At 41.0% G+C, this 23340-nt stretch overlaps 1 protein-coding gene across 1 annotated transcript in view; it reads left to right on the plus strand.

The window, feature by feature from the left end:
• The window catches only part of CERS6 (ceramide synthase 6), a 150280-nt gene that overhangs the window by 33465 nt on the left and 93475 nt on the right, over positions 1-23340 (plus strand). The window contains exon 4 of the mRNA XM_014520802.1: positions 9462-9519. Coding sequence (XP_014376288.1) covers positions 9462-9519 — 58 coding nt within the window. The remainder of the gene's footprint in view (positions 1-9461; positions 9520-23340) is intronic.

A 23340-nucleotide genomic window follows, 5' to 3' on the forward strand; every position in this document is an offset into this window, starting at 1 on the left:
CAATCTGATCCCTCTGCTTGCAGCTACTTAGTTTAAAAAAAAAAAAAAAAGGTAACTTGCACACGCCAAATAAAACTCTGAAATCTGCAGTACATTAAAATGGTTCTCAGTCTTTGATGGTTGTCAGTCTTAATTAAATATATTTCCTTAGAATGAGTGGCAGTCTATTCAAGATCCTGGGTCTAGCAACAAATGAAGCTTGGTAAGCTTATGGCAGGGATAGTATAATAGGATAGAGAGTTCTGGTGGGTAGATTCAAGTGTTTGCAATCCCCATGTTAGATATGAGAAAACTCCTCTGTGTCTGGTAGTCCCATGCTGCAGGCAATTGTGCTCATCTCTGTTAGGGGTCAGGAAGGATATTTTCCCTTTCACGAATGCTTTGTTTGTGTTTGCCTTTCTTTGAAGCACTGCACATTTCCTACCTTGAGCTGTGGCCATTTTGTTTGGTGTATACTGATGTTCTTTCTTATGCTTAGTAACCAACTTCTCATATAGCTGGCTAGAAGGTCTTGCTCTTTTGCTCAGGGTTCCACAGTTGGCCAAATAGGGGATCAGGAAAGAATATTTACCCCAGGTCGGACCACTGAGGACTGTGGGATTTTTGCCACCTTTTGAACTTGAATCATGGTCCCATTCATAGGATCCCCTGGGTTAATCCAAATATTTCTCTTCCATTTGCATAACAGGACATTGGCAGTCCTCTCCTTATATGCTGATTTTATCTATAGAATTTTGTAAGTTTTATGTTTTGTTTTCATATACGTGTTTTGTAGCTCTTGTGTATGAATGGCCAATTTTAGGAGTCTTTGGTGGCTTGCAAGTGTAGGGGACAGGACTCTGCCGGCTGAATGAACCCTTCTAATCCTATGTTCTTAACTGTAACATGAAGTCTTTAGGAGCTTTATTATATAACCTTTAGCAGACATGGAGAAGGTTTCCAAGTCAATGTCAAAGAGTGCTTATATAGCCATACATATATCAGGCCTCCTCAGGGGGTCTGGAAATAACCATCCTATTAACCATGACAGCCATCTCAGGGCTTCCATCTGGGCCTGATAACCAGGGAAGCAAGGACCAGGGAACACAAGCTGGAAACATCTCCTGTTAGAAGTATAGGTGTACTCACATGCATCACTCCCACAGTATTCTGATTTGAAAAGCAAAGAGAGAGTGCCCTCTGCCACACTATGATCAACTCCTACAAGGCCAGAGCTGTTCACTCTGTTGTGAAAGAACAGCATTCACCTTTGCAACCCTTTACCTACCATGCCTCCCATACATCTTCACTAGGGCTGCAGTAAGCCTCGTGCTGTCCCTATCACAGGGGTTTTCAACCTTTTTGGGTCAGTGTACCCCCAGCGGCTGGTCAAGAAGGCAAGAGTCCCCACGGCAGCCAGATGAGCGGGCGGGGCGGGGGGTGTCCCCCAGCAGCCAATCAGCAACTGGGAGTGGTGGGTCCCCAGTCCCCCCACAGCTGATCACCAAGCATGCCAGTGGCATGACCACAGTGGAAGTGCCGGCGGCATGGCGGTGGCACTCACTGCCGAGTACCCCCGTAAGCCATAAGAAGTACCCCCAGGGGTACACATACCCCTGGTCGAAAACCCCTATCACATGGTAGAAATTAGAGAGATGAGACTATATGGTATCTAATACTGAGAACATATAATATCTAATATTGATTGGAGTGCAATACTGAGAGGAGCTCCTTTTATACTCTCTTTGTATCCTGTCCTTTCTCTCACTGACACCAGGTCTCTCTCTTCTTTGGCTGTTAGGGCTTTGCATAGATAATGGTTTGTATGACTTACATGTACTTTGTTGCTGCACAAACTGGTCCTGGTGCCTGCTTCAAGAGGTGTTTATGCATTTCTAATTAAATGGGCTTTAGAGATAATGCATAAACACTCCCTGATGCTTTACTGGAACTTGGGGCTTCTCACTGCTAGGTAAGAGCAGCAGTTATTAGGCTACAGTCCTCTTGTTTTATTTGGTCTCATCCTGGCCTCATGAATCCTGCATTTCTTCCTGTCCAGTCGTCTTGCCTGCCAAGCTCAGTCTAATAGCCAGTGTATTCTTCTAGAAGGTGGGAGATATGGGGTTTAATCCCCTTGTGCTGAAGAAGGAATTGAGCCAGATCTCCCACCCTGAACAAGTGTCCTAATGATTAAGCTGCTTTATAATAAGGAACATTATTTCCTTCTGTGGTGGGAGCAATGTTTTTAAAAGTCAAGCAACTATGACAGCATTTTGTGAAGACCCTGATCTATTGCTGCATGATTAACAGTCGGATCATGCCAACTGGATATGACATCTGACTGCCACTCCACCTAATTTCCAGATCCCAGTAGAATTAGACAGGAGCTAGGTATTTGATTGATCAGGCTGGGACAATTCTGGAAATGCACAGAAGACAGAACAGGGAAACAACTGCTGAGCCTTCTGGTCACTGAGGTTAAGTACAGATAGCCAAAAAGCCCAAGGCAGAATCAATTCAATCTATGCAGCTTCCTCTAAGCTGCGTAGATCCAGGCCCATAGGCAGGGGACACTAGAGCACATCTCCCAGCCTGCTGGTCATTTTGACCCCAGCCAAGTGGGGCCATCCCCAACTGGCTGCCCAGCACATTTCCCCCAAGCCCCTGCTGTCCCACAACTGGGCATTGAGCCCCATGTCCAAGTGCTGGCCAACCCAGAGCCTTCCCCTCAGTGGTGTTCCCCAGCCCAGGCAGCCCTGGGGTTCCAAGGGGAATTCTCCCCCTTCCCGCTTCCCTGTGGCTGCTTGCCTCAGTCTCTACCACAGAAGGGAGGGGGAAGGAGCCCCCCAGTCCATGCAGCCCAGCATGGGGGCATCAGGGAGCCCCTGCCTTGGTGGGGCTTCTCCCCACCCCAGCCTGGGGTCCCCCAGCCTGAGGCAGCCCTGGCGGGGAGTGGGAGGGGAGAATTCTCCTCTGCTTCCTGAGGATGTCCGGGGCTAGGGGACACTGGGCCAGGGTGGGGGGAGCCCCCCGAGGTGGGGACTCCATGGTGCTCCCAGGCTGGACAGCATGGACAGGCACCTGGCCTGAGGGACTCCTTCCCCCTCCCTCCTGTGGCAGCGGCTGAGGCAAGTAGCTGTGGGGGGAGGCAGAGGGGAGGACTTCCCCATAGCTTCCCTGGGCTGCCCTGGGCTGGGGAAGCCCTGAGAGGTAGGTGCTCCCTGGTAGCTCCACGCTGGGCTTCATCGGTGGGCACCCAGCCCAGAGGACAGCTTCTCCCTCCCTCCTGTGGCAGTGGCTGAGCAATCAGTGGCTGGGAAGTGGGAAGGGGGGGGAATTCCCCTTGGATCCCCCGGGTTAGGGGACCCCAGGTGGGGTGAAGGAAGCCCCTTGAAGTGGGAGCTCCCTGGTGCCTATACCCCAGGTGACCTTGGGAACTCCTTCTCCCTCCCTCTTGTGGCACCAGCTGTGTGGGAGAGGGGGAGGTGAGGAATTCCCCCAGCCTGTAGAGGGGCTTTCCCTCCCCCCATGCGCTGTGTAGACCTGTAGACCCGTGCTATGGGGGCCTGCAGCTCTGTGCCTCTGCCCCCAGTCCCTACAGGCTGACGGGCACAGGCAGGAAGCAGGCTAGGGAGCAGAGCATCAGGGTAGTCCCTGCTCTGCTGGAGCAGACAGCACGGCCCAGGACTGCAAAGCACCCTGGGATGCTGGAGGACTGTAAGTTGACTTGAAGCAGGAAGAGATTTGGGACGGAAGTTCCATAAACCAATTGGACATAAATTGTTTAAGCTTGATAGTACATACCTCCAGGTTTATCTTAAACTGGTTTTGGCCATATTGAAAGCGGTTTATGTGCACTGAACTTGTTCTATTAATGGTTTAAACTATTTTCCGATCACTTAAACTGGTTTATGTGTAACTTCTGACCCTAGTCTCAGGGTTAGACAGTGGCTGAGTGGGGGTCTTTTGAAACAGAATTTTGAACTTTGGTTACTGCTTAAGTCCTCCTTTGGGTCTGCCTCAAAATGCTTTCTTAAATCAGGAACAGGTGTTTATATAGGCAACCATTGATCCTCTGCATCATAGTGTATGGATAAGAGGTCTTGTCATGCCTGATGAATCTGTTTATGGCTGACAAGGCCAATTTGAGAGAGAGACAGCTTGTTACAAGTTTCACAGATTTACATGTTGTCTTGGAAGCAAAGCAAGAAAGAAGAAAGCAGCATGCTATAAACTTGGGACTCCAACCATCTGGATCAAAGCTGGTTCATGCTGAGCTGCATCCAGTGGAAGGTGTTCCCTCCAGACTGGGCAAGATTCTGCATGCTCCTCCCAGATTTCTACATCAATGTTGAATGACTTATAATTTTTGCACACATCATAGTACTGCCATAGAAGGTGATCCCACTTTCTAGTAGAGCCACCTTGAATCTCACTATACAAAATATTCTTGGGGATACAGTCTCCCCCAATTCTCCTGACATGGTAGATCCATCACAACCTCCTTTTCTTCATAGTGGTACATAAGTGTGCCAGTCCTGTGTACTCCAGTACCTGCTTGGTGTTCTGTCTTCCCATTCTATTTTCATGATCGTACACAGATATCTGTGGAAGCTGTTCCATCTCCTTATATGCCTAACATATGCAGTCCACATTTCTGAACTGTAAAGCAGGGTTGACAGCACCCAAGTCTCATAGATTTGCATCTTCACCTTAGCTGATAGTTGCTGTTACTTTATGTACTTTTTTGTAATGGTCTAAAATTCTTAGCTGCTTTTCCAATTCTGTTGGTCAGTTCAGTCTGAAGGTCAAGTTCCACAATTTTCAATTAAAAAAGTAACCCAAAATCTACATTTTTTTTTTTGTGATTAAAATGAAACACACGAATATGAAGATTATATATATTAGTGGTGTTTCATTTTAATTGCAGGAAACATGTGGATTTTGGGTTACTTTTTTTAATCTGAAAATTGGGGATTTTTCTAATCAGAGAAAACCAGAATCCCTGCTAATAGCAAAGCCTATTCTCTCCTTTCTCCTGCTGGCTTCCCACGCCAAAATATGGTATAATCATTCTCTTGGATAAAACCTGTATCTGAGAGCCGAGTTTCTGATAATGCAGCAATGTCAATACCTAGTCTAACCAATTCATTAGTTTAGTAGTGCCATTTTTCCATAAATCAGAGTCAGAATCGAACCCAGGGGACAGAGTCCAAACACTTCAGCATGCAAGTCACTTTATCATTGTGGCCAGTATAGATCACACCAAGACCTTCAGTGTGTCTGTGTAGGCAAGTGTATGAAAGAGTGGAGGCTACCTTAAATCTGACATCCCATCTTTAGACCATTGAGAAGTGAGTGTTTACATATAAAATAGACTATTTAAGTTAAGGTCAGTCTTTATAAGTTTTAAAGGAATAATAAATGATAAACAGATGCTATAAGTGAAATGAGCATTATATATTTATATGTGGTTTTATTAAAGATTGGAAGCCATGGTTAAATATCATGATCTATAATAAATCTATAACTGACCATTTATTAAAACATCTACTATTCATTTTACCCTTTATAAACCATAAATAGAATCTTAACTGGAAGGCTGCAGCTTTCCTTCTCTATTTGGCACCAAAACATGATTGTAAGTAACAACATCTCACCTGTGATTGCTTTTTGGTCCTCTTGTAGAATTGAAGAAAACATACAATTGGCCTTTGTCAAATGACTGGCAAAATGTTTTTGATGCACCCAGTCACAATCTAGAGCCAGTTCAAAACTCATGTCAGAACCATAAACCTGCAACTGAAAAATGTGATTGAGAAACAAAATATACAAGGAACTGCAAAGAGTTCAGCCAAACATTTGTTATGAATCAAGCCCTAACAATGTAGTTAATTTATGCAAAAAGTCATCCATCTCCAACAGTATGTTTCTTGAATACTGCTGATGCATGTCAGGGGCAGTTTTAATGAACTTTTGCTGGTCTAGCTGCAGCCATATCAGGAGCACTTTGTCAGGAGTGGCTGTGCTTATACCTGTAAAACACTCTTTGTGTAGACATGGCTTCAGATTACCTTCCTTCCAGTGGGAAGGTGGGAAACCATGCACTGAACTCAGTGACAATTCAGTTTATTCCTGAGGGAGCACATCTGTTTGTAACCTCAAGGCTGGTAGTAATTCCACAACTGAATTACTGATAGTCTGCAGATATAGACAGTATCTCTTCCAGTCTTAAGACTGAAGAAAACATTTGCTGTATGCATATTTCTTTAGACTTTAACGATTCAGAAATATCACTTGCCCTTGGAACAGTCAGAGCTGTTGATTTAATTTAATGGTGAATTTATAGGACTTGGTATACTTTAGACATATTTAACAAACACTTGTTATATTTTGCATCTTTTTAGATTTAATAAGCATGCATAAATTAAATACTAACCAGTTATTAAGTTAATTCTAAGTAGTTAACTTCACAAGATAAAGTAAATTGGTTATTTAAATAGCTAAGCTAGATCATTCATTTGTTACATAGTTAATATCTATTGTATCCAACACCCATTTAATAACCCCAGTGCATTTAAGATTGGAATTAAATTAATATATCTACCATGATCTTGGCTCCAGATACTTTACTGTTAATTAAAACAATATGCCTGTGTAGAACTGAGCTCGGGTGGCATGGAAGAGACCATAAACTTAGTGTAGGGACTTAAGATTTTACTCTCTCTGTTTAAATTGGACAAAATTTTCCTTTGAAGCAATCGGGAAAGGAAGTTACCAGACATGGATTTAACAAAAGACTTCTGCAGGTATTCAGTGCACAAGTAAAATATAATTGCTATTATTAAAGCTTAAGCCCATAATTTATTGCAAAAGGTGGGGGGTGAAGACCATATCCTTTTTAATGTTTTACCCACCCCGAGGTTGAGTAGCATTTTGTGAATGGTATTCTTCATGAATTCTGTCATTTTTTCCCCCTATGGCCCCTGGCAGATGTTAATATAATGGCATGATTGGGGTCTAAGGAATTTTATGCCCCATCCCAAAAATGTCATGTCTTGCCATGTCTCTGAAGACTCTGAATTTAAATGTCCCAGAGTTTGACCATTTAAGTCACTGAAACCTTTAAATGTTTATGAACTCTTCAGTAGACTTTAACCTTTTTGCAGTATTGTGACTTCTATCCCCTAATTGCAAATGTCCAAAGCAATGTTATGAACTTTACCTTGAAAATGTCAGAAACACTGACAGTGAAAGATAATCATAATCATTTGTGCTGTGCATGAGGAAAAGGGGGAAATGCAGCAGAAGGGTCTCATAGTAATATTATTCACGGAGTACAATGATATAAATGATTTATTACCTTCTGAAATATTTTTTGCATTGGCACAGCCTTGCGAATTCTACCAAAAGAATAGCATGACTTTTGCTTTTATTCATTAGGACCTGGCTGATAAGGAAATTCTTACTCAGATAATACTCCTTCAAACAATTGTCATGATGATTATCTCCTCACACCTTGACTTGAAGATTTCTACCAGCAAAGCTAACTTTCTCTGAGTGCAAGCTTCTTTCAGTAATTCCTGGGGAATCTGACGTCAGGAAAGACGAATGCTGTTCTGAGAGTTCTTGAAGAGTCCAATATTTATATAGTACCAATTGAGTAATTTTACCTCTGCAGTATTCTGAGTCTAATGGGACATGAAGAGACCATTATTGTGCAGCTAAATCAGTCTTATTTTGAATTTTACTGGCATTTTTAAACTCTTTCTGCATAATTTGTATTGCATTAAATTGACTTAGGCTAGATATGACTCTACCTTTTAGGGACTTGGAAGTTTCAGTTTTAGACAGATGGCTTAACTTCCCCTTAAACAGGAATATGTTTACCGATGAGAAGATACTTCACTAATGTATACTAACATGTTTCAGTGACCACTGACTGTAACCAAATAATGTTTTTCAGTATTTACTACTTTTTGGTCCCTACTATTTTAGTAGAGATGTTTAAACACTAGAATATCACCTAACTCTTCCCTCTAATATCTACAGGTATTTCTTGATAGTGTTATGAACAGTGTCACTGGTATTTATTTTCAATATGTCTAACCTTCAAAAGCACCACTACTTTTTTTTCAAGAAGTCATGTTGTATTAGGCCTTGACTTTCACTTCTCTTCACTTCCTAGCATCTCTCCTTTTCTTGCAAGGTGTGGCTTGTTTTCTCAATTGTCCATTCCATAACTGGATCCATTTGGCTCTGCTCTTCAGTTAAGTCTGGTTTTTATTTCCTGGGTAGATGGAGTCTGGTCCAGGTTGATTTACCTTGACTTCTGTGTGCGAGTCAGAGTGGATCTGCCTTACCAGCATGTTGCTGGGCTTTCTGTTGCATACCTGACTCTAGTGTGCACTCTACTGCCTTTTCCTGTAGACCTCTTAAAAGACTACGTATCTCCTTATAGTTAATAAGAGGTAGAGAAATATCGGAATGATTCTTTACTTAAGAACCTCTGCATTCTTTAAACACTAACAGCAGGATTTTGGCAAGCTAACTACGTGCAGATTTACAGATCAGCTCATCACAGGTTTTTTCCTGAGACCCTCTGCAACAAACTAATTTCCCTACCCCAGGATCCAGTATATAGAGACCACGATAGCATGCCAGTCTCACTTGGTTACTGTCAGGCATAGTTTTATATTCTATGCTTTAACTAATTTCTTGCTTTAGTTGTTAATCTTGCTATGTTTTCCCATTAATATTAGAAGATGTTTTTATTTTTTCTCAGTTGCTCAATTTTTCCTGTCAACTAAGCTAACTTTTTATCTTGGGTACTAACTTTTAAAATGAAAACTAAAAGTTCTTAGAACATAAGGAAATCAATCAAAACGTGGTACTCATACAGTTGCTTTGTAACCACAGGGGCACAGACAGATGCACAAACTTTTGTAGTGCATTGGCAGTCAAGACGCATGTCAACTAGCCTGGTATAACTGTTTCTTCTGTCAGTTCCTGTTCCGTACTAAATTATACTAAACAACAACCATTTTTTCCTGTAAGACATTATTGTAATTTGGGTTTTCTTACTGTGGAACAGGAACAGAGACAAATTATTAGTGCCATGTTCAACTGCATTTGGGTATGTCTTCAACCCCTTTTCAAAGTGGTATAACTATCCAAGCACAGGAGGCCAAAACTTACAATTGTAACAGCAAAACTTTCTGGAGATACATCCCAAAGATTCAGGAAAGCCTGTAGCAATGTGCTCAACTTGAAATTAAGTGCTTGCCTCAGTTTATTTCAGTAAAATATAAGCATGTATTTAAGTGCTTTGCTGAATCAGGGGCCTCATAACTTAATCTACAGAAAGAGAAATCTGATCATACTGATTTTGGTTGGCCCGTGCCCACTGAGCTGACAGTATAATGGGGGATCAAATGTTGTAAACCTAATAATATAGAATTAATCCATTTTACCTTTTGCAGGTGGAGATTTACATTTTACCTTTATATATTTACCTATGGAGTACGGTTCCTGAAAAAGGTAGGAACTCCCATTATTCTATCATGCTTTTAGAACTGATTACAAGTCTATTTAAAGTCATAAAATATATAATTATGGTTTAAAAATACTCAATCACTAATAGCAAAAATTTGGTTTTGTTATTCAGATATAAGCCATGATTAGCTACTTATAATTGGCTCGTAAGGCTGCTACTTAAGCAAAACACCTAACCTCCTCTATCCCTCAAACAACAACAAACAAAACACCTTTGGAAGATTATTTGATGGTGAAATTGTTGGTGTAACAACACGCCTGGCTTACTCTAATATTTATCACATTTAGGTGTTAAGTTGTTAAAGGTACTTGCCAAGATATTTATATTTAATCTTAAATTACATTTACTATATTTATTTGACTACAAGACAAGGTGGTTTTTTCCTCTGCAGTCAGCATGGGGAGCAAAACCCCCTTGTCTTACATTCACATACAAAAAAAACCTGATTACATAGATGCATCGTCTATCATTAAACTACAGCCAAAAGATCATGTGCTCAGTAATGTGCTCAGATCATGTGCTCAGAAACAAACTGTAAAGTTGATTGTAGTCATGCTCGGTATTGGCTGCATCTAAAATACATAGCTCTTATTGGGCAAACATTCTGATGGGAACCTACCACAAGAATAGGTTCCTTTAGCCTATCTGAATAAAATATATGGTAGTGCTCATTGTGCGTATTCCCCCTTAGCACCGACTCTTCTTCCACTCATGGTGAGCCACTACTTTGATTACATTTAGACTTCCTCTTCACTCCCACAGCTGAGCTGCACCTTTAACATATTGTGAAACAGGCTTAATTCAAAGTGATTTAAACAATTGTTTTTGCTTGCTATTTCAACCAGCAAACAGGAAACTTTGATTTAAATAATCAGTTTTAATCTTGTTATTAAACAGGTTCATTTTTATTAAACAAACATTATTTATTTAACAAATTGAGTATTTGGTGTAGTTAGTAACTTAATAGATTGTTTCTGGTAGAGGTGTACGGATACATTGGTCCATATCATATCAGCACTGATTAAAAGGAAAATTGACACTATTGGCAATTGGCTTTTTTTGGCTGATGTGGCCAATAATGTTGCAGATAAATGCTGTGTGCATATGCACAGCTGCAGCATGCTCGCGGCCAGGACTGTAGCCTGGCAGCTTGCAGAGCAGCGTCCAGCTGGTAAGTCCGTGGGGGAGGGAAGGGACATGGTGCGGGCCAGATTGAGGCCCCCCGTGGTGAGGGAAGGAGTGGGGCAGGGGTAGGCGCTGGACAACCAGACTGGGGTGGGTCATGGAACAGAGCCGTGGCTCATCTGAAGGGTATAGGGGGAGGTGGCAGCTCCTGCCACTGCACGCACCCCCGGGGGAGGCATGGGGGGCATGTGCTCCCCGGATCTGGGTGCAGGGTCTGCCCGCTCAGGGCCAGTGCTGGGCTTTTCTCGGCGGGGGTTGGGCAGGCTGGGGCTGTGCTCAGGGTGGGTGGGGAAGGCAGTGGCAGCGCTAGGAGGTGGGGGCTACACTACGGTGAATTTTGGGGTGGCTATAATCCCCCCCGTAGCCTCCCTTTCCAGTGCCACCACCACCTGCTCTGAGCACAGCCCCAGACTGCCGCTTCACCAGGAAGAGCCCAGCCCCACCACTAGCCCCAAGTGGGCAGCCCACCCTTGCCCTGTGCACAGATCCGGGGCCACGTGCCCTCCATGCCTCCCCCAGTGGTGTGCACAGTGGTGCGAGCTGCCCTCCTATGCCCTGCAGATGAGCTGCGGCTCCATCCCGCAACCCGCCTTATGCTGCCCTGGCTGTGCAGTGCCTGCCTCAGCCCCACTCCCTCCCTCCCTCGCCATGGGGGGCCTCGATCTGGCCACCCCATGCTCGTTCTTACCCAGACTTACCAGCCTGATGCTGCTCTCCGAGCTGCCTTGGCTGCATATCGGCAATCGGATCGGGATCAGCTGATATGGCTCGTTAATAACGGGCCATCGGTATCAGCCCAAAAAATCTTTATCGGTGCACCCCTAGTTTCTGGTTATTAGGAACCAGACTGGAGCCATGCAGGGGGTGGCACCTGGAAAGGAATATAGGTGACTCAAGGTAGGAAATTCCTTTGAAAGTAATGGGTGCTGACAGATGTGAAATATACCCAGAAAAATGGTGCTTGACTGGAAGAGGAAGTGCATTAGTTCGACCCAGCTCCCCAGCATTTATATAGATCGGGTGCTTCAGCAGGGCTTTTTGGTGCTCTTATCTAATAGCTGATTCAATCTAATAGCTGATTGAATCAGCTATTAGATAAAAACATCAAAAATCCCTGCTGAAGCGCCTGTTCTATACAGATGCTAGGGAGCCGGGTCAAACTAACGTGATGCCTTTTCTGGGCATGCAGTGTGTTTGGTGTTGGGGCATGCCAAGCTGAAAGTAAAGTGCCATTTTCTTCACGCCTGTAAGCATCCAGTATTTCCAGTTTTTATTAGACCTTGTCCTCTTCCACTGAAGTTTTATTTATTGGAAGAAAACAAGCTTTACCACCTTTTCTGCTCCCAATCTGTTTCACTGCTTTAAGCAAACTCAAAAATTTGAGGAGGGCTCATTGATTTGGCATATTTTGTATTTTTCTAAATTATTATAGCAAGTTTCCGTATATGTTTCTTATTAACATAGGTTGTTAGAATTTCAAAACTTAAACAGCTTTTTAAAAAAGAAAACTATTCAGTGTAAACACTGAGAGATTTTGCTATATCATTAATTCTTCACCCTGCTGTGAAACTAGCTCTATGTCATTTTGCTATGCATCTGCACTATAAGGGTGTAATCTGTACTGTTTGGAAATAATTACTCTATGAGAATAGTCTCAGTGATTTCAACAAGTGACTAATCCAGAGTTTACTGACGTAATTGAAAAGATTTTAGCTACCTTGGCTGAGGCCACAAATAATTAGAATTCTGATTGTATCTTGATTGAAATAGTATAAACGATACCGGCCTCCTAATAATGTATTGTAACAAAAATAAAACAATGGGATTTGTTGCTCTTTCACAGCAATGAGATTATAGTGTCTACCCCTAGGAGTTAGATATTTGAATTTGCCACTCCCCCCCCACCCCCACCCCCAATTTAAGGTACTCATATCCAAAGTATGGTATTTTATTTCTATAACCTACACTTCTAGTCTGTCCAGCTACATTGTGATACTGATAAAGTAAATAATCTGGGTTTGTTCTGTTTTCTTCCTCCCTAATGCTTCTTGCAGTTTTTACTTAACTCCTTTGTTATGAACTTAAAAAACTATATTGAGTTTAAAAAAATCTCTTGTGACTTGACAGATCCCCCTCTGAAAAAGTCATTTTTCTCCAAGAGAGACTTCTCTTTAATGTTTTACTTAGCATCACTTTACTAATACCACAGAAAAGATGCTCTCTCTTTCAGTTTGCACTCAAACACATATATAGTCCAGAAGGGCAGAGAAAAGGGGGAGTGTAAACAAAAACACTGAAAAACCCAAAATGTGTAATTCCAGATGAAAATTTTACCAACGTAAGGCAGGGATGCTCAACTTCTAGTTAAATATGGCCCACAAAGCCATGCTTCCCTCTGCCATACAGGAGGGCTGTGCTACAAGGCCAAGAGTGCAGTTGCTGTTGCTGGTAAAGCTGTGGGGGAGGGGCTGGAGCTGGACAGGGAGCGTTCGAGGGAGCTGCAGCCAGGTGAGGTGCCACAGTGGGGGCCATAGGCAGGCGGGGGGGCAAGTGAACAGGTCTCACTCGGCTCCAGCCAAGCGGGGCGGGGGCTGGAGCTGAGCAAGGAGGCTACAGCCAAGCAGGAAGGCGAACAGGGGTGCTGCACCCGGCCACAGGTCAAGCGGGGGGGGGCTGGAACTGGGTGTGGGCCAAGCGGGGGGCTGTAGCCAAGCAGGGAGACAAGCAGGGTCTTCACCTGGCAGCAGAGCGGGGAGGGGGCTGGAGCCATGCAGGGGGGCGGCTGGCAGACCCACCCCTCCTGGGCTGCCCCCCATAGCTCCCCACACCCTCAGGAGTCCCCTACTCCTCCAACTCCCCCTACCCCCTACTTACCTAGCACAGAGCCCAGGTCCTGGTTGCTACAGGCAGCATGCTTTAGCACCCAGGAAAGGGCCAACCACAGAGATGCTCTGGCAGGCTACCAGAGCATCTCTGTAGGACGGTGCCTCTGGTTGCCTCAGGGCATGGACCGGGACTGTGCCCTGCCCCGCTTTTTTCTGCCAGTTTTTTTTTTACCCCTGGGGTCTAATTTTGCCCCCGCGCTGCAAATTTGCAGCACAGGGAACATTTTCTCATTCCCATACATGCCTCTTGCAGCATCTCAAAGGGCTTTGAGACGCTTCAAGATGCATGTGTGCACTTGTGTGGATGCTACTGGCTGGATCTGGCGTGAAGAAAGACTGGGCACTGCCCATCCAGGGCAAAAAAGTTGAGTACCACTGACATAGGATAACTACATGGCTAATTATTAGATTTAGTCCATACCTGCTTTATAAAATGAAATGTACCCACAGTATTTTGTCACCAAATCTTTTTAATGTTCATTTGACTCTTTAAAATCTAAATCAACTACAATTTGGTGCATAAATTGAGCTTTATCAGACTTCTCAATACAACTTACATTTATTTCAAGTATCTACAGTATTATTAAAATGTAATACAATCATAACAAAACTATAAATTCAACATGTTTGATTTTCTTACTGAAAATGATCAGTTGGGTAAAAATATTTGTGAACTCCTGGACTTCTAAAAGCTTCAGTCAGTGATGTCAAAGTTTTCCTACAGGTTGAGCCAGGAAGTGTAATATTTGCTGATTGTGCCTGTAATATACACTTGGTTAGGGAGAGATTATTCAACAGTAGGTAATCTGTTCCAAACTTTTCATTTCAGAGATTATTTTTTCCCAAACCAGTTTGTTTGCCTCTTTCTACATGTTGATTTCTAGACAGCAGTGGGAACGTATCCTGATTTCTCTTAATTGTTCCTCTGTGTCTTGATCTTCTGCATCTTAAAAGTATATTGTTTAACTTTTTCTTGAGAGGGAATGCCTTTTGTGTGGCGGGTGTGTTCATTCAAACAGCCATGATTTTGTTAAGTTTTGATAAGTGTCCTTTAAATGCTACTTCTGCAACTTTTACAGGCTCTCATTATTTAGGATTTTTTTTACTCCTTGAGTTTCATAATAGCTTGAAGGTGTCTCAGTGAAATTTTTGTATAGATCTGCATGCCCTGGCAACAACATGCCTCTGTTTTGTAACTGTGAATAAGAATAAGGTGTTTATAGCTGGAGAATGATGATGATAGACTCTTAGGTCTGTTATGTAGTGGATACCACAGTTCCTGATTTGATAGTGTAGTTTGCTGAATAAAGTTTACACCTTCTTAATTGGTGTAATTTGTTCATAATGAGGATTGCATTAGGCAGAGCTTCATCAGGATGAGCAAATCTGCCTTCTTATTGAGTTGTCAGTCTGGTGGAAATGCTACATTTCTTTATTTGTATGTTTTCCCAGCTGCTGTTTGATGAAGTGCTAAGTGGTAGAGATACAATTTATCATTTGGACCTACAAGCAAATTTGTCCTAATCCAGAGCCCAGGAAGGGCTCCTTTTAAACTCATTGGTCACTAAATTTGCCTTGGGTAAACCAGAAGTCCCCTAGAGTGTTCACCACAAAGAACACAAGCAACTGTACAGTGAATTTCCTTAGAACATCAGTCCCAACTCAACACCTCTTTCAACTAGCACCTCCTTTTCCAGTTCATGAAATATTCCAGGCCTCTGATTCAGAGTCCAGCATATCTTCCTTACAAACCCTGATCTTATTGCATTCTTCTGCTCCTCCAGTCTGCAACAGATACAGTTCATTTGTATCTGATGTCCCCTTCATTTTTTCTTTCACAGTTGCCTTATTTCATACCCCTTCTCTGCTTTTAGGGTGACGTATATGCTGGTACACAGGGCCGGCATAGGCTATGCACTGCTTAAGGATCACTGTATACAAATTCTTTATTTGTGCTGGCTATTGGCACTGGGCTGAAAGTCACCTTTGGATTCCTCTTGAAAATGTTCTCATGTAGCACCCATAGGAAACAAGTCAATAATCCTCTATCTTAAACCTTCACCTTGCGTGAAAAATGGAACTGCATCACTGAAATTTATCATCTTTAGTGGGAGGGGAAGACTTGATATCTCACCAGAACAGCACAGGTAAGATCTTCTAGCTAGAATACTCTGGTAAATTCCTCCTGTGAAAAATGCTGTTGTGTCCTTGATGTGTTGGCAGAGCAGAGAGAGCCTTGTCTTATAAGGGATCATCTCTTTTGGAAGATACCCCAATATTTATCAAACAGTACATCTTTCAGTATATCCTTTTCACTGTGTATATTAAAATCTCAGCCCTATATACCTTCTACAATTACAAAAAATACATGTCGATTTATTTTTCCAATAAATGTGACCTGCTGTACTAAAAATTATTTCTGAATGGCCCTCCCTTTGCTTAAAAAAAAAAGTTCTCTCTAAAGAAATAGACCTGTCATGACTACAATATCTTATATTTAACTCTGTCACAGAAAGCATTAGAAAAGTCAATAATACAGCCAGTCAGCAATCAGGCATACCTGACAAGCTTGACCACATTACTTTACTTAATGGCTAGGCTAGGAAAATGAATTGCATTAGATTAGCTGAGTTTTTCAGCCCCAAATATAGCAAACTATAACTCACTGAAGTTGGTCACAAGTGGTGTAACGTGTTGATTCATTGGTCATCATACAAAAATTCCTGAATGTATCGCTGAAAATGTAAAGAGTATGTTTAAATTAAATGTTTGTTCTCCCCCCACTCCCCCCTCCGCCCCTTTTTTTTTTTTTTGGCTGCAGCTGAGCAGGAGCTTGTATGAGTCTTTAGAGAACTTTTCCTGGTTTCTGTCATTTTGAATGAAAAATGTTGTTGTGTAATGTTTAGTCATATCAAATGGTCTGTTTTACTGAACAATATTAACTAAAACCTCACTTAACTGGGAAAACTATTATCTGACTTAAAGAAATGGATGCCTTCAGGTTTTACACATGCACTTGTATAGAATAAACTGTCTTGCCTAATCGGGCTTTGTTAAATAATTAGAGGCCTGTTCAAGGTTCCATAGAATGTGCCATTCTTTCTGATGGAAATGCAGCAAGTGACTTAGCTTTCATGCACATTGAACTGCTTGGGACTGGGGAGGAATAGCATTGCTTTATACCCATGAGCAAGCTGTGAAATAGTCCACCTGCAGCCATTTGTCCTGCTTATAAGCCAAGATAGTTTTTTTCAGACTGTCCATGAGCTTTGTGTTAGATTTTCTAGACAATAAACTTGCATAAATACAAATCTGGCAACTCTGTTCCTGTTGATTCTATCCAAAAATATATGGAGAACCCTATCCACATTATAAAGATGGTATACTAGCTATACCCACTATTACCCTCCACTAGTCCACTGCCAGTTGAACAGCCATGTTCTAATATATTGGCTAAATGCTCTGAACAAATGCACTGTTTTGTAAATGGACTTCAGCAGTAAGTCTGTCACCTTGTGACTTTTTGTAAGAATAAAGTAACAGTAAAACCATGATTAAGTGGAAATTCATAGATTGAATAAATTTGGGAGTTGACTCTTCTGTTCATGACAGCTGAGTTGAATAGGCATGGATATAGTTTCAGATGTTATACTTTGCCAATGTTAGTTTTATATTATAATAATCCATGTTATATATTTAGTGAAATAAAAATGTGAGTTGCTTTTCCTGTAAACGAAGGGCTGGCAACCTCTACAGCCTATGGGCTCACTCGGGCCTATAGAGTTGTGGCTTGGTAATGTTTGATAGAAGGCAGGGCTTTGCCCATGCTGTGCCACAGGTGGGCAGCAGGAGCACCAGTGGTGGTGGCTGGGTACTAGTGCTGGCAGTGGAAGCCAGCAGAGGGATGGGGTGTGCCAGAGGTTCCAGCTACAATGGTAGGGAGACAGTAGTGCTCAGAGCAGAAGCCTAGAGGCCACAGACTAACCCTTTGTGGCTGGATGCAGCCTGTAGGCTACCACTTGGATAGCTCTGTTCTAATATATTGGGCAAATGCCCTGAACAAATGCATTGTTTACAATTGGAATTCAGGAATAGTTTGTCACCTCTTAAACTTTTGAAGGAATAAGGTGGCAATGCAGGCATGATTCAGATTCATTGCCAGTTCATTTCCTCCCTTAGCTTGATGGTGGGCTTTTATGATAAAGACTTCTCTGCATTAACAAATTGACTGAGACCACTAACCTACAAGAGGTGATATAACTCTAATTCACCACTCAGAGTCTAAGATTTGAATCGGTCATTGTCTTCATTCTTTAAAATAATCTATGTCCAAAGAAAAAGAAACCAAATCAGGAACCTTTTGGCCAAAGTATTCTTTCCCCGGCCCGTGTGAAAAGGCAGATTCTGGATCTGAACCACTTTGGTTTGGAGATTGTCCCAGTTACAACTTTTAAGCCTGAGTTTTTGCAAAATGAGCTCAAAGCAATTTTTTTGCTAAAATGCAATCAAAATGAGATTTCAAAATGCCTTTGTTTTTAGGGAACCTGAACCTAAAACTCTGTGCATCTGTGAGCCAAATACTGTCATCTGTTTTATCATCTATCTGATGTATTAATGCAAATCAGAACTAAGTCATTTGGTTTCAATTTTTTTTTAATTGGCCTTTATAAATAAGGAGAGCTGCAGTATAAGAACATAAGCTGAAGGAATAATTTTGTTTTTTTACCAATTTCAATCTTTTACCTTTTTAATATTTTCTTTTTAATGATAAATACCATGTGGGATGAAAGCAAGGACATCTGTCAGGGTACGGTGTATATGGATGGCAATTTTTTTTAACTCTTGATGGTTTCAAGAGCAACATAAATGCAGTTTGAAGAAAACTGGAAAATATCTTGTGACTTTACAGCTTTCTTTCCTGTTTTGGCATCACTAGGACTACTGTTATCAAGAGTCTCTCTTCTATTAGAAGCAAATTCATCTTCAGAGATGATCTGTGCAGGGATAATATTAGTTCAGGCTTAGATTTAGGGCCAGATTCATCCCTCATGTGCTTGCATTGATTTTGGTTCTGTTACACAGGGATAAATTTCATTCTTCATACTGGGGAAGTCATGAAATGATGATGTGCCATTAGGCCCCCTAAAAGATCACATCATGTCTTGCACTCGCAGAAAAATGTGCCCCTGTAGCTGTTAAGTACTAATCTAAGATAATACAGTTATTGGGATCCTCCTTATATCTTAAAAATCACTGAGACATGAATCATAATGCGGTAGAGAACTAATTTTATTTCCACGCTGATCACGCATATTGGTTTGTTGCCTGTCCCCCGCCTTTTTTTTTGGCTGCAGCTGAGCAGGAGCTTGAGGAAAGTCAGCTCGTTCAATTTACATTAGCTATTGATTATTCATGTGCTGAAGAAAACAACAAAATTGATTATAATAAAACTTTCAGTCCCAATGACAAAAAGCTGAATAATTTGTTCATTGCTAACATAGGGCCAAGTTTCAAAGTTCTTACTTAAGCAAAATACCCAATGAAATAAATAGGAGATTGCTTGATTAAGGTCAGAGGTCTGATCCAACACCAGTTGAAGACCTTGCTACAATTCACATTGACTTCATGTAGGACCAAGCCCTAGATGAGAAGAATAAGGACTAGGACTGCAGAATTTGTTGTGTAATATATAAGATGGTTCTTGGAGTTAGACAGCATCTGTATAATTCAATAAAAGTGAAGAAGCTTTAAGGAAATCTGGAACTGGAAATCCATCTTTCCTCTCTTGAGACTTGACACTTAATAACTATTTCATCATTTTACCTTTTACTCTGGCCATGAAAATTACAAATTTATAGAAGAACATTGACCAGCTTCAAGATTTTTATTTGGAGGCACAGAAATCTGAACCTATAGGTTGGAAGAGGACCTTCTACTGGATAGGATAAATCATCCTTGAGGTGGTAGCCTCTTGAATGGAAAAATGTGGCTACAGTTGACAGGACAGGGAGTACTCCCTTCCTGCTGTTTGGGATTGATGGGTGAGTTCTGTATCGTGGCTCATGGGAAACTACATCTACCCAGAGTTATTTGACTGAATTTGTTAGTCATTTTAGAGCTGCAAATGCATTTAAAGCAAGAGGAAAGCAGTAGCAAAGGGTAAATTTCATGCAAAGGAACCTGCTCGCATCACATATTCTGACTTAGGGATAGAGGTGTGAGCAGGTAGCCTAGAAGGTGCAAGAATTTTCATCCCTATCTCTCTCCTCAGGTGGCCAGTATAGGCCAGAAACAATTCCATTCCCTATGCTTGCTATAATCCTTATTTCTTGAGACATACCATACCTTAATGATGTAAGGACAATGGTTCTTCACATCTGTGCGTTAACCAACAAAGCTGGCCAACCCCAAAACAAAATGGTCTATGCTGATGACCTCTCAGAAACAGCTTGCGCTGTTGATGCTTCTTCACTTGTGTGGCTGTTTTATCCCATCACTTACCTGAGTGATGGAATTTGAGGAATAACTGTTTCCTGACTTAACATAGCAGAATAGCAGATGCAAGAAACTCAGGCACAGCTAAAAAGTTTTAGAGACACCAATTTGGGCTGACTGTCATTCATACATGATGGAACAAAAGTTTTGTATTGGATGATATGTATGTGACTGACAATACAAACATCATAACACTCTACAGCATAGTAGCATATGTGTAACACTACTCTTAAACAGCTTCTTTCCTCCTTTTGGCTGTTTGCCATGCCATCTTAGTTACTAAAAAATGATGAGCCATTTATTATCAGCGAGTTGGGTGACATCCATAAGTGTGGAATATGCAACATACTTAAATTTATAGACTGGTTAGGAAAATATAGGGGTGTTTGGTGACAGTTGTATACATATGTGTGCACTGAAACTTTCCCCTAGGAAAGTCTGTCTTTCAGAGAGCAGCTTGCATGTAAGTGGAGTTTCTTCATAGCTACCACTGTCATTAGCACAGTGAAATGTTTTGGAAAAACTCCTGTTTTGTTTGATCAAGTAAAGGGTTTCATTATGTCCAAGTTCATTCTTTAAGAAGCTTCTACTGCCTATGCATATTTGACTTTAAACCTGATGTTTCCCCATGGCATTCTATGGGTTCCCTCTCTTCCTACAATCATTGCAATACAGATTTACCAGGCTTCCTTAGAGAATTAGAAAGTATTTCTCCATTATACTTTTAATGACCCAGTATGAGTGATTTTTCTCTTGCTAGTAATTCAGCTGTTCTGGCTGGGATATGAGGGGAGAGTTATGACCCCACCTTTACCCTGTGCATTTTAGAACTATAGAAGTCCTATATGAGTTTGAGCAGAAAATCTGAAACTATGGTAGCTCTGGGAGGGGAAAAGGGGCATGTATATGTGTATGTCCGTATGGGGAGGGCTCTACCTTGCATACCCATTCAGGGCTGCTTGTGATCTAGTCCAAGCTGTGCATAAATGAACAACACTATTTTACCAGCCCCGAGTACATACTACTTTATGCAGTTCTCTCTTGCCTGTCCTCCTACCCAGCTATCTTCTTGAAGTTGTACCGGACATTTGTGGCATTAGGCTGTGCAACAGTTTTTTATACGGTGTTTGATCTTCAGGTACTTTACATTTGTCAGAATCAATTTTGCTTTACCCTTAAGCTTACTTCAGACCATCAAGAGATTTGTTGTGCGTGTCATCAGGTGCCACCGAACATGCCTATTTTAATAAAAAAAAGAACACAAAACCTAGTACACTAACAATAATCCCCTAAAGAAAATGTACCAAACTGAGAAATAGGTGGTAGCTCATCAATTTAATCAGCTGCAAGACCAAATAAAATAACTGTTGCCTTATTGAATTTCATTAAACTAACAAGATCCTTTGAAAGACCACAGAAAAGTAGTATGATCAGCAACAACGTAAATGGAATGTTTCTCTTAAATGTTCACAGATGGTTGACTTCAATTGTTGCACCTAATCTGGAGAAAATTGGTGGAGTTTCAGCCTTTATTCAAGTTAAAGTAAAAAAAACCAAAACAAAACAAAATTACTGAACACAATGTGGTACATGAAACAACTTCAAGAATTTGAATGAACAATTGTTTGATATCTTTCTGCTCTCTCTTACTAGCATAAAATAAAATCAGAACAGCTGTTCTGCTTACCAGCAAATTGGTCTTTCATCTTAAGCCAAAACTCTACTTCTGTCTGTTCAACAGAATTGCATTTATATATTTCTTTTATGTCCTATAAATGCATACAGGAATTACTTTATGAGGACAGGTTAGGCAGTTAGAAACACATAACTTTCTCTTTTGGAGGAAGTGGGCATCTCTTCATACTTCTTTCCTATAAGAAAATTCAGTGCTAAATCTGAAATGTATTCTGTACAAGTCTGAGAAATTGTCTCTTCTTGCTTTCATGTATAAATTACATATCTAATGATTATATTTTAATGGTAATGAGCAGGTTGGGCAAGTGAGTAATCATCAGCAAAATTCTTTGCAAATTAATCAATACTATTTTACTTTTTAAGTTGGGTTCTTAAAGGAGTTGCAAAATAAACCTTTAGAAGTTCACAAGTATCTGAGAAGTACTTCATTTATTATGTCGTATCCCTTATTGGCATATTTTTCTAAGGTGCTGCTGAAATAAAGATGGAAACTGCCCCCGCAGAACTAGTAGTAAAGCTCAACAGCAGAAAATCCTAACATACCATCTATTGAGAAAGTAATTCACAATTTTTATTTATGCCTGCTTTTGTGTTCTTAAGATATAGCTTTTTGTGCTATTAATTACACAATTTAAATATGATGCTTTGTGAAGGGTATAGAGATAATTTGGATCATGGGTATGTAGGTCTCCATCACCATATCTCAATCTTTCCATATTTAATAGATAACAGTTAGGTAAATTAGTTTTGTGAGGTGTGGATGGGTGGGGGTGTGTATATACTTAAAATCAAAATAAATTAGTAAATGATAGCCTGATTCTTTTAGAGGGGGCTGAATACTTTCAGTTTTTGGTCTAGAGATGCTTAGCACCTTGAAAGTTAAGCTGGTAATTTTTCCAGTCAATTAATTTTCTGATCTGAAATGATGCCTTATTTCATCAGATGAGCAATGTTTTTCAGCTGCAGAGGTTGGCGGATGGTGTGAAAAATAATATAATTCCACTGTGAGAAAATCTGCCTCTTATTCTAAAAGAAACAATTACATGCATATATGTACACGTAAGAGTGCATAAATGTACATATAGACTGTAGCCATGCATGGTTGTGTGTGTATATAGATACATAGTAAGCTATTAATTGAAAGGATATAATGCACCACTGAAAAGCGCATTTTTGCTAAAGGGTTATAAACCACGCATGCACAGAATGAGTGATTTATAAACCATGAAAAGGCTAAGAATAGAAATGCAGATGCATAATTATATGTATTCTGCATTATTTGGTAAGAATATGGGAAAGGAGTTGTATATTTTTAATGGAAATTAATATGGATAATTTAAATGACTAGTTTAACAGTAGAGAGAGTTGTTAATTCCTTTTATACTTTTGCAGTTTGCATAATGAAATTGAAATGACTGCTATAAATGTTAATGTTCATCATAAGAACTGGGACTGTGATACAACTGAAACAAGTCATGAGCCAAGAATATTAGCAATGAAAAAAAATCACATTTGTTTTGGTTTTGGGGGGGGGGGGGGTGGGGG

Source organism: Alligator sinensis, unplaced genomic scaffold (genome assembly GCF_000455745.1).
Source record: "Alligator sinensis unplaced genomic scaffold, ASM45574v1 scaffold143_1, whole genome shotgun sequence".
Lineage (NCBI taxonomy): Eukaryota > Metazoa > Chordata > Crocodylia > Alligatoridae > Alligator > Alligator sinensis.